Raw genomic sequence first — 14,816 nt, 5'->3', positions numbered from 1 at the left:
GTTATACCATGGTCACGTGATGTGCAACTAGTTACGAGTGCTTATTTAGATGATGTATATGATGTATTGTATTTATACGGCAAGTGTGCAATAAGTTACTTCTGGTTCGTATCGCACTCTCACTTGTTATGTACACGCCAACGCCACATGACCATGGTATGGATCACTCGTTGTATGATTAGTGTGCTATATTGGTTTTCCAGCACGATGGATAGCGTCGTAGCCCTCAGCTTTGCCTTGGCAATGACAACGCCTCTTGTGCTTCTAATAGCCATATAGCATGCTAATCATGCAATAACATGTACTTGTGGCACTGCTTTGTGAGATTGATCATCTCACATGTGGCAGCTTACACTTTGTCATTGTCAAGTTGTCAGTGACATCATCTTGATGTCTGATGATGAATGGGACTTATATCCCGTTTACACTGGCATGTTTGAACGGGCTGGACCGTTCCAACTTGGTGCTACCTGGTCCAATGTGCCAGTGTACGCAACCGGGCTAAGTTGGGAGCGGCCAGAGTGGGCTGACTCAGCTTTGTTTGATATGAGTGAGCTGGCTTGATGCAGCCCGGTCCCGTCCCGTAGTGTAAACGCGAGTAGGCTAGATGGCTTGGTTGAATATCGATAAAGCATGCACAGCAGATGTATTATTCTTGGATATGGTGTGGTCTGACGACGAAAGTCTGTGTCTGATTTTGTTGTGGGGAGATGAAGCCGTCCAGAGTCAGCTTATCATCGCAAGCAGTAATGCTGCTCGTTTTCTAGACTGATAGCGATGCCAAAACATGATGCTTTTGCGAGATAGCTGCAGTCTCTTGTGCCACTTCACCCACCACACTCTATCTTTGGGTTTTTTAATTAAACAAGAGCACACACAAAGCAAGTCCTCTAGTGTCCATGTTTTATATGAAGACACGTGACAGTCATGTGATTATAAAACACGCCTATCTGGCTCTTTCGCAACCTCACAGTGTATACGTGTGTTGGCTCGGTCAACCATTCACACCCTGCTGGAATAGTTGACAGGGGCGGATTCAGGATTTTCGGATGGGGGGTTCCGTGATGCCACAAAGGTTAAGGATCAGCCACGCCTCCAGATATAAATTAGCTATTTAATCATCTATAGCATAGAACGGAAGTATGCATTAATTAATGAATCTACAGTACCGGACAATTTGAATTGATTTTGCAAGCCTACATGACTTTTGCTAGACAGGCAAATGTTACTGCTCTTTCTTTTCTTTCGAAAAAAGCTTCTACATATATATATGGTTTCATGAAATTTTGAATGTTTTGACCATCAAATATAATTTTATAAGATGGAAAATTACTACTTTGAAACATTATCATTGCAAGGAAGTAACAAAGTGGTGGTGTTCGAGCTTGGCCAAAAAGCCACGGTTTGATTTTAACTAGCACTTTCAGCCTTCACGTCCTGGAAGATGTGGAGGTGCGGCTCACACAAAGCCGTATCCGCCACACCTTTTTTCCTGGCTGCAAGCCTGAAATGTCTTGATTTTACAGAAAGAAGCCTTTGCAACGTTTTTTGAATGTCTTGGCAACTTGAAGTCTGAAAGAGCTACAGCTTCTTTCAAGCGACGACTTTCTAGGGCAGCCAAACAAAGATGTCAACCGACAATGTGAAGCCGTTCAGCACGCTCTTCCATGTGCTGAATTGGCGCATTGTGTCCGATGTTCGCGCCTATAGTAGGCTACAAAAAGAGTAGGAGTACCGTATGACTCACTCGTACTGTCTGACTGCTGGTACGCTGTCATCGCCACGTGATGATGGCACATAACATTTTAGGGGGTTTCACGGAACTCCTGGAACCCCCTCTAGATTCGCCAGTGGTTGAACGGGCTGGCCGGTTGTCATTTGTCTTCTTAGTGTACACGGGATATTAGATTGCTTGTGGCTGCCATTTTGTGTGTAAGTTGTACTGTATCAACACAATTTTAGGTACTGGGTTAGTCACAGAACATGTATTCTGCTTAGAGTTTTTAAAAAGAACACATGAGTACGCACGCATGCGTGCACACACACGTATGTACACACAGACACAGACACACACAGACACAGACACACACACACAGACACACACAGACACAGACACACACACACAGACACACACACAGACACAGACACACACACACACACACACACACACACACACACACACACACACACACACACACACACACACACACACACAGTCCTAAAGGAAATCTGGTACAGTCACTCAAGTAATGCCGGTGTGAAATTACACACAAAGCTTTGTTTATGCCATAGGTGCAGCAGTTACTGTTTTAGGTGGCTTAATGCAAGTACAGTATGCCTGCTTTAATCTAACTAGCCATATAGCTTATCTTTTGCACTCTAACTTTTATCTTGGCATTTCTACAATTATCAATTTCTCAATTTTTTTCACAACTGGCTTTTCAATTATTTCAACTGAGCCTGACACGCGTGTATGAGTATATGGATGTCATTTCAAACCATGAATGCATGTATATCAGGGCATCTTAAATTGCTTGCCTACTTTGTTAGCACTTGAAAGGCAAGTTTGACACTTCGTGAACAACAAGCTTGGAGAACAGGCACGTACTTATGGGGGTTTGGGCTGTGTGAACGAACCGACCAGCTTCAGTTAGAGGTCCGCTTGTACAGTACCTCTGCATGTACACGACCGATCAGACTCAAGGGCGTATCCAGAGGTGCTTATGCTTGGAGGAACAAACTAGTAGTCTAGATATTTTCAGTGTACAAGTGCATAATATAAATTGTAATTTATAGACACTCTATTGTTTGTTATTAGAGCTTTAGCTGTCTCGTTGTATTAATAATTAAACAACAATTACATTACTTGTTTACCCAACCACCTAGGTTTGTCCTGTTCATCACTGTCAATGCTTGAATCTTTGAAGTCATCTTGCAATAGAATGTCTGGCAGCAGCAATTTTCGAAGTTTTCGTTTGGCAATGTAATCCGAAGTTCTTGTGCCCCCGCTACCCATTCTGGATCTGCTTTTGCTGAGTCTGCATGCACTATTTGCACCAGCTGTATACAGAAGCTGTAGCTGCTGAAGTGCTGCATGGCCTGGGTCCCACGTTCAAGATTCAGATTTAGATTTCAAGACTCTTTGGCGCGTAATGTGAACTGTATATATATATATATATATATATATATTACATGTAGTACTATGCATATATTTACAAAAGTCTTCCAATAGACCTGGTAACTAATTCACTAGAATAGAGCATGTTGAGCTGACTGGGAGGTCCACTAGAGCACAAAAAGAACTGGCCCATAAATGCCCCAGGTACACCCCTGTTCCTCGAATATTGTACCAGAATTGTCCATGGGACTAGCTTCATAATTCTGAATGCACAATGAAATGTTGATAAGAAATCACGGTTAACAGAAGAAATAAGAAAATAGAAGCAGATCTAGACTGTAGTGCAGACTCAGAACTGCAGGTGATGTTCGTCAGACTACAAGTAGCAAATGGTATATAGAGGCTTATACAGAAGAAACTATGCTCTAGTCTATGAAGATGTTACCCTCCTGAAAATGACAGATTTGCACGAAATATTTGCAAGATTGACCTTGGCTACAAAGAGGAAGAAAGCACTTTTAATAACTATTTGAGATAGTAAGGATTTTGGCAGAAGACAGTCGGGACGAGCAACATTGTTGCAGTTTACAATTATTTAGAGTGCTTTGTGACTAGAGTGTCCACTGTATGTCTAGAATCTGGAAAACAACGTACATTGGTCTACTTTTTGCATTGTTGACGTCCCTTGGAATTTAAGGTTATTTTCTATATGACAATAGACAATGGTGAGCAGCAGCAGCTGAAGTAGATGTTATGTTAAGTTAAGGAAATGATAGATGGTGTATTCGATTAATACGTTCTTCGTCGAATAAAGTAACTAAAAGCCCAGATACGGAACTACTAAATACTCCGGATTATGAAAATGTTGTCCTTGCTTAGTTAATTAGCTAGTAAGTAATGGTATCCAAGTGTCAGCTCATTCTAGATTAGTCATTTCAGTCAAATGAAGGTCTCCAGATCGAAATGTATTGATTGATTATCTAGACTATCTAGATACAACTCTTTTGCTACAACCTAGCATCTACTTCTGCTAATGCTACTCACCATTGTCTAGTCTACTGTCATTTACCTAATTTCTTAGCACCAAGCCTGTAAATTTTGTTTTTTTGCTATTTTTGTTATATACTTGTTACTGTTTGTATTATTTTGGACGTTTACAATTATAGTGACTACAGTATCTTTCCTTCAATTTTGGTAGGTGTTTTAGACTGACACTCTATAAAACAGCAGTTGTGTCTTGGAATTCATGAATCACCATATCGCCAATGCTGTAACGACTAAAAATCTTTTATCCATCCAACTTGGGTAAAGGCTTTTGTTGTTTGTTAGAGCATTGGCGATATGGTGATTAGTTATTTAAATTTATTTTGGCACGTGCATGTGCTTTAGGCGGAACATTTTATACAGCTATCTGAAGTAGACAGGTAGATAACATCTAGACCTTTGTAATATATACATCACTTGTGTCATGGCGGTACTCAAACGGGATATGAAGAGGGCACTGATTGAAATGACTGCGCGACCGTCTTGTTTCCAGATAGACAATGCCCGAAGCACAATTAACAGCTATACTGGCTTGTCACTGTCTGTGCACGTGGAATACAGATTTCTGGAGGGATTCAGAGTGAGCGAGCAATCTATGAAGCTTTTGTTGGAATCGCTGACTGGCATCAGTCCGAAGAGCACCCAACAGTTACGGGCTATTTTAGATTGCATACAGAATTCAAAGAAATGTAGGGATGTACTTGAGAGCATGGAGGACGACAAGGAGTTTGCTTTTTTCAAATGGGCATTGACTTCTCAAAGAGATTCAGACGGAGATTTTAATATCTGCATTGCGTTTGCTGTCACCAAGTTTGAGAAATCTGTACCGTGGTACGGCAAACTACTTAGCGATATCACAGGTGGTGCAGCACTTGCTGATAGGAAGAAGTTTCAGGACGCAATAAAGGTTGTGTGCACAGCAGAGATGGTTGATTTTCTAAAGGTTTGACTTCTATAGTTATGGCATGCAGCCCTCTTGACAGTAGAAGCTTGACTTACGTCAGTACCGTATGAACTGGCTCGCTGTTTGGTTGCATGTTGTTTGTTCTTGTTTGACAGTTTAGTTAACGATTATACTGTCGCGTTTCAACTATTTGTGCAGAAATATAATCTGTTGCATATTAGCTAAAACACCCTCATTGTGCTGCAAAGTCATGCAGGCGCTGATACTTATTTGAAAATCGTGAGAATATTGATTTAGACGTGTGGCTGTTTGATCAGATTGAGATTGAGACGGTAAATGATAACGTCAAAACACTTAATTAATTAATTAAGCAAGTGGATGTTACTTGATATTCTTGAGAGATCAAAGGCGTTTTTAATACAGGCTGGTGGTGTTTAAGATTGTTAGCATTATCTTATAAGAGAGCATTTCAAACATCTTAGTTTCTGCTTTGACAATAATATATGTATTGTGCAGCTTTGTATAATGTATTACTAAGCGACAAGCAAACGAAGTTATACGCGTATTTTTCTAATATACGTACGTAAAGTATGCTTCCAACACCAATTCTCTACTAGCATTCTTCTGCTAGAGCCCGCTTTTTAAAAGTATGAAACATCGTTTGCTTACAGTGGCGACGGAACTGGGGGGGCCGTGGGGGCACGTGCCCCCACAAAATGCTCTCCGTTATCTTAGGGTTAGGGTAACCCTAACCCTAACCCTAACCCTAAGGCATAGAGTTAGCAGTGTTCTTGGATTTCTATGGCCTGACAAACCGTTGTGCCCCCCCACTCAGCAGAGGCTTCCTTCGCCTATGGCTTAGTTATAGAGAGCATTAAAATCTATGCGACTGCGCACTATTCTAGCTAGCTAGCTAGATATACATGCAGATGCCGACACTGGGTTTACTCTAGAGACAGTTTATTGATTGACTTGTTGTTTTGCTTAGACAGTAGAATATTTCTGTAAAGGCTTTACAGTTCATCATGCATGCAATGTTACTAGCAATCATGACTTGTCACTTGTCATTGTCACGTCTTCTTTCTTTGCTCTTTACATCTCAAGCAGAACATAATGCATATTAGAGAAGAATTCCTAGCGAATAGATGAAGAACATTTTTCCTAACTTTATTGTCACGCGCCTTGCCGTGTGGCTCATCTGCAGAGATTAGATGTTTAGGTGGGTCTGCGGAATGAGATGTATTCTACAAGGGAAGACATGTCGTACACACGTAACAATTCTACAGTAACTGAGTTATAGGAACACAAAACTTGTAATTGGTCTTACCTGTTCACCATTTGTTTGGGTAAGTTGCTGATCTTCAGATTCCTTAATCGCAGGTGAATGCTGGGGACAAGATGTTGGCTGGCTCGTAGTTCTAAGCTCAGTGTACATTGAACTGTTAGTTGAATCACAATCTCCGCTTTCTTTGTCTTTCTACGAGACATGCATGACAGCCGTTTACCAATCATACGCATTATATTACACTATAAAGACAGAACTGCATGTTTTCACTAACCTGGTTAACTTGTTTCTTGTCTCTTTGACCTTTTCTAATTCTCGGTAAGGACGAGGGAGCAGGCATTGCTTGTATCTCAGTCTCCACTTCAGCGCAGAATGCTTGAATGTTAAAGTCACCGTCGTCGGAGTTAGCTACTGCCACGTCTAACCGAATAAATGATTTTTTGTCTTCTTTCATTTTCATGTAATGTACTTTGTATTCTCAAGCTTCTGTGATGTCTTGTATCGTTTGGTATCTTGACTGCTCTCAATTTGCTCTAGTTGATCAGGATCGCTGATCATCGGGTACGTCCACACTCTTGGGGCTCCTTCCAGCATTTGAAAATGACTCGATTGGCGAGTGATTCTCATTCGTTGATCAAACTTTATGAAGCTGTCGTTCGAAGCAAGCTCGTTCGGATTTTGCTGTCTACATTACCCATAATAACAAGATGTGACGCTTTAGATACGTACAGGAGAAATTGCAGTGGACTAGAAGCACGTGAGTGCGAGCTAGGTGCCAACGATGATAAAGAATGGAGATTCGTATAATATTACATACATTTGCAAGTCATCAGACGGTGTGAATTTCGCATTCAATTTAGCATGTCGATAGCTAGAGTGACAATTTATGCATGGCAAAGTGGCCATGCAGGTCCGTACACAGTGGCGACGAAGCATGGGAGCAGTTTTCCCCCAACTCTGAGCACAGCCTCTATGTTTTTGAAAGTAAACGGTGGAGTAAACAACGAAGCGCCATTCATTGTATAGGCATTCTGGGGTTCTTTCACTTTCTTGACCAACCCTCCCACAGCCTTCGCTGCAGGGAGGTCTACGTAACAAACATGGGGGAGAATACGGATTGCAAACGCGACTAGCGCTATCACCAGATACAACGAAACAACAATCAACGGCTACTTTAGAGCATTCTGTAGATAGAGGTGGTTAACTAGATACACTAACAATTCTAATAGGTTGTTGAGACTTTCGCAGTGCACGCTTTCTCACGAACAGTCAGACAGCCTGGAGTCAATTACCGATTTGCCTGCTGATAACAAAATCGAATTACTAGTAGATATTTGTGCTTGCGTCTTACGTCAATAGCTAGTATTGAGAACAACACTCGGCGTGTTCGGTGAGATGTCGTCCCTGTCAGCTGCAAGAGCAGAAGAAACCATCAGAAACAAAGTCACAATTATTCAGAGTGATACAAAACGGAAAGTGGATACAATCCATCTGACCGATAGCGGCATCGCTCGATTTACAAGAACGTTGACAGGTCTACAAAGAGAAGAAAAACAGTTTGTAAGCGAAGCTCTCACTATTGCTCAGTTTGCCAGACGGTCGGAGAACGAATACCAAAAGAGCTTTCTCTGCGGTGGAGATAGAGAACGAGTGGCCAGAATATCTGTCAAAACAAAACGAGAAGGATATGTAGAATGTGCGTACAGTGTGCTCGAGTTAAAAAAAGATGGTCTGTTGAACTTAGGTGGTCTGTTGAACTTCGGTGGTCTGTCGAACTTCGGTGGTCTGTTGAACTTCGTCGAATTACGTTATCTGAAGCTGTGAGGTCCAATGTGATTCGATCAGCAGTCTAGGTAGCTTGGACTAGGAATGCACTAGGCGCCGCTCTATTACTGTGCTAGGCTACGAGAACAATACAAATCGGGAAGCTCGAGTACGATTCGGGAACATTTGGAGCCTGGCAGAGCGTGCCGTCAGACACGGTGTTGACTTCCGCTCTAGAGTCTCTTGGAGAGGAAGTCCTCTTTCCCAGAGAGATTGGCAAATACGTAGGAGCTTGCGTAGAGACAGGATACCAACACTGAAAGGAAACAAGCAGAGTACGAATGGAAGGTCAAGTCTGTTGCAAGACATTCCGTGTGACACATGAGAATAACTATTAGACTAATCGTATTAGTAGCCTGAGGCTTGGTGACATACGAGCTAGTTTGATCATCTAATAGCATAAACGGTAGGCGGTATGATCCCAGACCCTCTCCAGCGTTGTCGTGTTATACGGGAACCGGGCATGACGGCGCGAGAGGGTCTGGTAAGAGGCTAGTTTCAGTCCTCGAGATGGTAAGAGTGCGTGATGCATACGCTACAGGTTGCCCTTCTTGGAGGAGACAGGCGCCAAGACCCGTGGCTGAACAAGTTTCGTCACATCGTAAAATCGTAGAACTGGCGCAGTTGAAAGCATGTCTTTTATTTCATGAAATGCTTGGTCATGCTCGTATGTTCATGCCCAGAGCGCGTCCTCTCTAATTTGTTGTCCCAGCGGTAGAGTGATGTCCGACTCGTTTGGCACGAATGAGTTCAGGTACTTTATCATTCCGAGAAGTCACTGTAGTACGGCTCGATCAGTGGGATTGGGCATTTGAACTATAGCCTCAACTTTGTCTGTCGCCAGGTGAAGACCATCGCTAGCTATTTTGTGCCCCATGTATTTAATTTGTCGACTTTGTACTTTGTAAAGTTTAGGTAAATGTGATTATTTGTGATGTTGATGGTTAGTACATAATTGATGTTACCTTATAGATATTGAAACTGGAAGTAATAGACAACAACAAGATGAGCAAAGAACGAGTGAGTTTAGTTGTCTCACTGTTTGTGTTTTACTGTATGCATTGACAGTTGAGTAGTAGCATGTAGTGAATATGAGGATTGTCTACTGTAGCTATGAATCATATAATGTCTGAAATGGTGTAATTGAAACATCTCTTGTTCTATTTTCAGAAAGTGAATCTGCTGATTCAAGTGTGTCAACTCTAACATCTGGAGTTTGTCAACAGTCACAAATGTCTAATCTTGATGACGAGTTGAGTTCTCAGCTGTTAGTGAAAGTTGCTGGTGCAGTATCTCACAGATGGCAAGAATTCGGGGCCCGTCTTTCAGCAGATATGTTTCCTACAAAGAGAACGGACGTTATCACTGATAAATACAGAGAGCCATTTTTGCGCGCTCAAGCCATGTTAGAAGAATGGAGAGAGGCAATGGGCAGAAGAGCTACTTGTGACTTGATTGTTCAAACACTTTTGGAGATGGGTTTGAGGAAGGAGGCATGTGATATATTTGGTTATGATGTAGTAGAACTCATTATCCAAACAAATAATTAAGGTAATTATGTGTCACGTGACTTTGATTTAGGGACATATCTTTGTGTCAATATTTTTAATTCTTTTTTGGGAAGCGTGCTGTAAAGTATAGCTATGTGCTATCAATCGAATTGAACAATAATATCTGTAAACAATAGTTTATTGAGATTCTGTTCAACATGATATACGTTATTACTGGAATTGTATATTTTGTTTGCTGCATCAAATCAAGGAAAATCATTGAAAGCAAGACAGACAAAAACAGAAAACGCGTGCAATTTATGGCAGAATAATGTTAGCGAGTCCTATATTGCGTTATCACACATAAAAATGGCGTATTAATGAATGAATTGATTAAAATATTTACAACACTTTATGCTTGCGGTGCCATTTGGGATTCTAAGGTCAAGAAATGCTAGCGCGCGTTAGAAGTTAAGCTTGGCCAAAGCATGTTGTCGCCTGCAGATGGAGCACATTAATACAGCCAAGGTATAAAATCGTTTATCTAATAGTATTGTGTTAAATAAGCGTAGAAATCGTCGTTTTTTCTAGATTGATGACGTTCACTTGGAGAGCAAGTTCTCACACAAAAAACACACAAAGGCAGTCTTTACGTGACACCAACCCATCTTATCTTTCACAATCAAACCGTAGGAAGAGAAACATGGGTAAGAAGAGACGCGCAGTAAATCAAACTTTGTCACTATATATATATATATATATATATATATATATATATATATATATATATATATATATATATATATATATATATCTTAAAAATCGTTTTCGTGTCCGTGTCCGACTACAGATGAGTCTAGGAACGATTCGTGCAAGTGACCAAACGACGAACAAAACGCTTCATGAAGTTCCGTCACCCCATGCTTTTGTATTGTATACGTAGCTAGGATTGTGTGTACTTGACAACCAAGAAACACCTTCAAGAGTTGAATGCCACCTACACTCAACTATCACACGTCCCGCACTACAGTTAATTAAACTTACAATGTTACATTTTGCTTGTGATCACGTGGCTACGTTAATCACGTGGTTGTCACGTGCATGATAGCGCGGTCTTGTCTGGGCGCGCCTCGTTCACACGTCATCTCGATTTCTTCAATGTCATTATGAACAGGGAAGAGAACGTTCTTGCTTCACAGGACGAGTCGCAAGACCGACAGACTTATCCGGATGCTCACCACCATCATCATCCACAAGCTGTAGTGCTGAGACGTCTAGAACATAGACAAAGAAGGACAGAGGTGAGTAGTGATGCCATACAGGTTTTGACTGTTGTGAATTTAAAGAGAGATGCATAATAAATCAAAGTGTGGTACTACGTTGGGTTGCCAGCTATTGTAGATTGTATGAAGAATGATGCATTGAATACTTGGTACTGATCTTTTTGGGTAGGTGAGATGTGGGTGGTTTAGGGGTACAGTACACACGCACACACACACACACACACACACACACACACACACACACACACACACACACACACACACACACACACACACACACACACACACACACACACACACACACACACATGGACACACACACACACACACACACACACACACACACACACACACACACACACACTGATGAGTTTGTCAAATCAACAGATTTGTGACTCACAAATTTTTGATTTGTGAGGTTACAGACAGAACTTGATACATAGACACTTTCAACTTCCGAAATGCTGGAAAGTTTAGTACTTGACGTAACTCTGTATTCTCTTTCATCTCAGTTTGATAGTCCAGCTTGTTGATTTTAATTCAAATTTTTTGTTTCCAGCCTGCAGCTGCTGTCGTATCAGCCGAGTCTGTGTTTACAGTTGGTGATGACGAGGAGTTTCAACTGAACACTCAAGATGAAGCGTTTATTGTTCCAGCCTATCCTGAACATCGCAGTAATACAAGTGGAGTCTTGCCTCAACTTAGTGCACCTGAACAAGCAGCTGCTGCTCAAGAGTCAAACGTCACAGAGGAGGATCGCGAGAGGAGAGGCGAGGGTGATACAGGAGAGTCTGATGCAGGCACCGACAAAGACAGAGATGAGGCTCAAACGAGGGACATCAAAACAACAGCAGGTGATGGTAAGAAATTGTTATAAATTACACGCGCGCGCGCACGCACACACACACACACAATTTATGTATCTACTGCAGCAATTTATTTTGCACTCACACCTTTGTCACTGAATCTTTAATGTTGTTGCAGTCATTTTTTCATCGCCCGAGAGTAGTGCTGCATCGACTGTCATTGTTGGTCAAGAGTCACGCGTTCGCATTTCTCCTGGTGCTGCACGTGCCACCCACGCTGCCAGAAATGTCCGTGGAGGTAATACGATTATGTACCAGAATATTTCATTTTGGAATATTTTTTAGAATTACAACTATTTCTATACATAATGTATTAGAAGTATGCATGTTATAATACATTAGACTATTAGAGGTATGCGTGTTGTAATACATTAGATTATTAGACATATGCATGTTGTAATACATTAGACTATTAGAGGTATGCATGTTGTAATACATTAGAGTATTAGAGGTATGCATGTTATAATACATTAGACTATTAGAGGTATGCATATTGTAATACATTAGACTATTAGAGGTATGCATGTTGTAATACATTAGACTATTAGAGGTATGCATGTTGTAATAAATTAGACTATTAGAGGTATGCATGTTGTAATACATTAGACTATTAGAGGTATGCATGTTGTAATAAATTAGATTATTAGAGGTATGCATGTTGTAATACATTAGACTATTAGAAGTATGCGTGTTGTAATACATGAGACTATTAGAGGTATGTATGTTGTAATTAATGCATTAGACTATTAGAGGTATGCATGTTGTAATACATTAGACTATTAGAGGCATGCATGTTGTAATACATTAGACTACAGTACTGTATTGCAGTGCCATCTGCATGTCGACCAATACATTAATACATATTTTATCACCTAAACATTGTTTTCTCTATACAATTGTTAATGTGTGTTAGGCATTTATGATCAACATGACAGTGATACAAGCCTCAGCAGTGGAGGTATAACACCTTATCCACAAAGCACGACATCGTCTGCCCCGAGTTTAGCCAGCATGTTGCAGATGTCAGGCAGCTGCAGCAGTAGTAGCACCAGCAAAAGCTCAGGCAGGTAATTAAATAGGAAAGTACTGCACTTGTACATATCGTGATGACATTTTGTTACCTTGTGAGAGTGACTGAAGGGTATAGGTAGACACTTGCAAGTGATATGTGACACACTTTTTGTGTTTGACGTTTTGACATGCGTCATAGGTGTGGGTGAGGAGAGACTTGGGTTTAGTGTTGTGTAACTATGGGTAAATTTAATCTGAAACTAAAAGTGAAAGTGAATGTAAATTTACAACTGATAGTAAATCTAAACTCACACACAATGACACACACACACACACACACACACACACACACACACACACACACACACACACACACACACATGCACACACACACACACACACACACACACACACACACACACACACACACACACGCGCGCGCGAGTAATACACATAACTCAACATGTGCCTGCACATAACAGAGCACACAGCTCCTGCCTGCAAGGAAAATCAGTCTGAAAATGAGGCTGCTATATTTTGCTACTGATGTGTGTTCGTACATGGCAGGCTGCATGTCACATGTCAAGAACTCGGCATGAATTTTTTTTTTGTTTTTAAGTAAATCGTCGTTGGAGAAGACAGCTGAGAGGATGCAAGCTCAATCAGCAGGTACAACAAGAGGGTCAATGTCATCAAAGGTAAGGATTTGCTCATTTGTTTACTGATACAATTGTTGCTTTACTTTTGTCTGTTTGTGTTTATGTTTCTATCGGCTTGTGTTGATAGATTGTTAGTTTGTTTGTTGATTTGTTGTCAGTCTGTTTAGTGTGTCTGTCTGTCAATACATACGTTTCTCATAAGTGAGTTATAGCACCAAAACAATAGCTAATCTACGTGTCCATTACATCTAGTACATACATAAAAACTGGTTAAAACTACAATGCACACTATATACGCACTAAATACACATACACATTATGACTAGACAAAAGGGACCTATGGTCCCGGTCTCTAAATGTTTATGTCTTTCTGTCTGTTTGTCTGTCTATCTCTCTGTCTGTTTGTCTGTTTTTCTGTCTGGCTGGCTGGCTGTCTGTCTGCCGCAACAAGAGAAGAAAAACATGAAAAATATTCAGAAGAGCTTGTTCCAGGAGGATATGTATCAAGATGTGTTCCTCTTGTGATAGAACATTTCGGGAGGTGAGGCACAAAAGCAGAGTATTTTTTGCAGCATTTGTCACAACAGTCAGCAAATCCAGAAGCCAATTTCAATGCTTCCATGTTCATGTCGTATTGGAGAAAAAGATTTTCTACAATTCTGCAAAGATACAATGCCAAAGTTATCCTTAGAAAACTTTCAAAACTGTCACCTAATTAATCATGGTGATTTAGATAGATTATTTGATTTTGACATTCAAAGTCAAGTCCATTAGTTAATGACTTTGTTGTTTGCAAGGACTGATTTGTATTTATAACATCCTAGCATATGTACAAGTAGAATCTGTATGAGAATAGATTTATCTGTCTGTCTGTCTGTCTGTCTGTCTATCTGCCTGTCTGTCTGTCTGTCTGTCTGTCTGTCTGTCTGTCTGTCTGTCTGTCTGTCTGTATATCTTTCTGGTTTGTCTGCTTGGTTGTTACTCTATTTTCCATTGGTTTGTAGTCTGTAACTTGTGTTCATAGCTACTTGTGCATGCATGTTTGTCACCTTTCCAAGTATGAGTTTATGTTATTGTAGTTGTAGGTATGTTTTACTTCATTTATGCATTAGCTTGTATAATCATAATTCTTATCTTTGTAGTTCTTTCAGACAGCGACTGAACGAACGGATATTTATGATTTACAGTCATCCGGCAGTTAGTTTGCTTATTTCTTTGTTTACTGTGGAGTCTGCGAGTGGGCGTTCTGTTTCAGAATCGTCGTGCAAAGTGTTTCAGAGCTTGCAGCCATCCCAAGAATTTGAGCAGCAGAAGATAGAGTATGTTTGTTTG

At 40.8% G+C, this 14,816-nt stretch overlaps 4 protein-coding genes across 8 annotated transcripts in view; 3 read left to right on the top strand and 1 right to left on the bottom strand.

The window, feature by feature from the left end:
* Window positions 1-4,563: 4,563 nt before the first annotated feature.
* On the top strand, window positions 4,564-5,359 carry LOC134183495 (uncharacterized). Its single transcript, XM_062651049.1, has one exon. The coding sequence runs from the start codon at window positions 4,587-4,589 to the stop codon at window positions 5,109-5,111; it is 525 nt and encodes a 174-aa protein (XP_062507033.1). The 5' UTR covers window positions 4,564-4,586; the 3' UTR covers window positions 5,112-5,359.
* Window positions 5,360-6,025: 666 nt separating this feature from the next.
* LOC134183382 (uncharacterized) lies at window positions 6,026-7,118 on the bottom strand. 5 transcript variants are annotated; one of them, XR_009970492.1, is made up of 4 exons: window positions 6,821-7,076; window positions 6,626-6,762; window positions 6,394-6,543; window positions 6,026-6,310 (listed from the first exon to the last, which is right to left on the bottom strand). XR_009970492.1 is itself a non-coding variant. In XM_062650892.1 (4 exons), the coding sequence occupies exons 1-4, from the start codon at window positions 6,809-6,811 to the stop codon at window positions 6,159-6,161; spliced, it is 420 nt and encodes a 139-aa protein (XP_062506876.1). In that variant the 5' UTR covers window positions 6,812-7,118; the 3' UTR covers window positions 6,026-6,158. The 5 variants fall into 5 exon arrangements, 2 of the variants coding, with proteins under 2 accessions (XP_062506876.1, XP_062506875.1); XR_009970493.1 differs by having other exon boundaries at window positions 6,626-6,759; XR_009970491.1 differs by having other exon boundaries at window positions 6,626-6,771; window positions 6,821-7,069.
* Window positions 7,119-7,387: 269 nt separating this feature from the next.
* On the top strand, window positions 7,388-9,905 carry LOC134183381 (uncharacterized). Its single transcript, XM_062650890.1, has 3 exons — window positions 7,388-8,047; window positions 9,148-9,195; window positions 9,346-9,905. Exons 1-3 carry the CDS (start codon window positions 7,747-7,749, stop codon window positions 9,723-9,725), a joined length of 729 nt encoding a protein of 242 aa, XP_062506874.1. The 5' UTR covers window positions 7,388-7,746; the 3' UTR covers window positions 9,726-9,905.
* Window positions 9,906-10,793: 888 nt separating this feature from the next.
* LOC134182967 (uncharacterized) overlaps window positions 10,794-14,816 on the top strand; it is an 18,806-nt gene continuing 14,783 nt past the window's right edge. The window contains exons 1-7 of the mRNA XM_062650410.1: window positions 10,794-10,966; window positions 11,508-11,808; window positions 11,933-12,052; window positions 12,728-12,881; window positions 13,445-13,523; window positions 14,627-14,681; window positions 14,740-14,803. Of these exons, the coding sequence (XP_062506394.1) occupies window positions 10,832-10,966; window positions 11,508-11,808; window positions 11,933-12,052; window positions 12,728-12,881; window positions 13,445-13,523; window positions 14,627-14,681; window positions 14,740-14,803 (908 nt within the window). The 5' untranslated portion in view covers window positions 10,794-10,831. The remainder of the gene's footprint in view (window positions 10,967-11,507; window positions 11,809-11,932; window positions 12,053-12,727; window positions 12,882-13,444; window positions 13,524-14,626; window positions 14,682-14,739; window positions 14,804-14,816) is intronic.

Source organism: Corticium candelabrum, chromosome 8 (genome assembly GCF_963422355.1).
Source record: "Corticium candelabrum chromosome 8, ooCorCand1.1, whole genome shotgun sequence".
Lineage (NCBI taxonomy): Eukaryota > Metazoa > Porifera > Homoscleromorpha > Homosclerophorida > Plakinidae > Corticium > Corticium candelabrum.
Note: the sequence above shows the minus strand (reverse complement) of the source record. Positions and strands in the feature narration are given on the sequence as shown.

Coding starts and splice junctions, on each gene's coding strand:
- LOC134183495 (XM_062651049.1), top strand. CDS start 4,587: ATGGCGGTACTCAAACGGGATATGAAGAGGGCACTGATTGAAATGACT.
- LOC134183382 (XM_062650891.1), bottom strand. CDS start 6,811: ATGAAAATGAAAGAAGACAAAAAATCATTTATTCGGTTAGACGTGGCA. Junction 6,544..6,625: donor ACAAGAAACAAGTTAACCAG/GTTAGTGAAAAC, acceptor CATGTCTCGTAG/AAAGACAAAGAAAGCGGAGA. Junction 6,311..6,393: donor CCCAAACAAATGGTGAACAG/GTAAGACCAATT, acceptor CTTCCCTTGTAG/AATACATCTCATTCCGCAGA.
- LOC134183381 (XM_062650890.1), top strand. CDS start 7,747: ATGTCGTCCCTGTCAGCTGCAAGAGCAGAAGAAACCATCAGAAACAAA. Junction 8,048..9,147: donor ACGAGAAGGATATGTAGAAT/GTGCGTACAGTG, acceptor GTTACCTTATAG/ATATTGAAACTGGAAGTAAT. Junction 9,196..9,345: donor ACAAGATGAGCAAAGAACGA/GTGAGTTTAGTT, acceptor TTCTATTTTCAG/AAAGTGAATCTGCTGATTCA.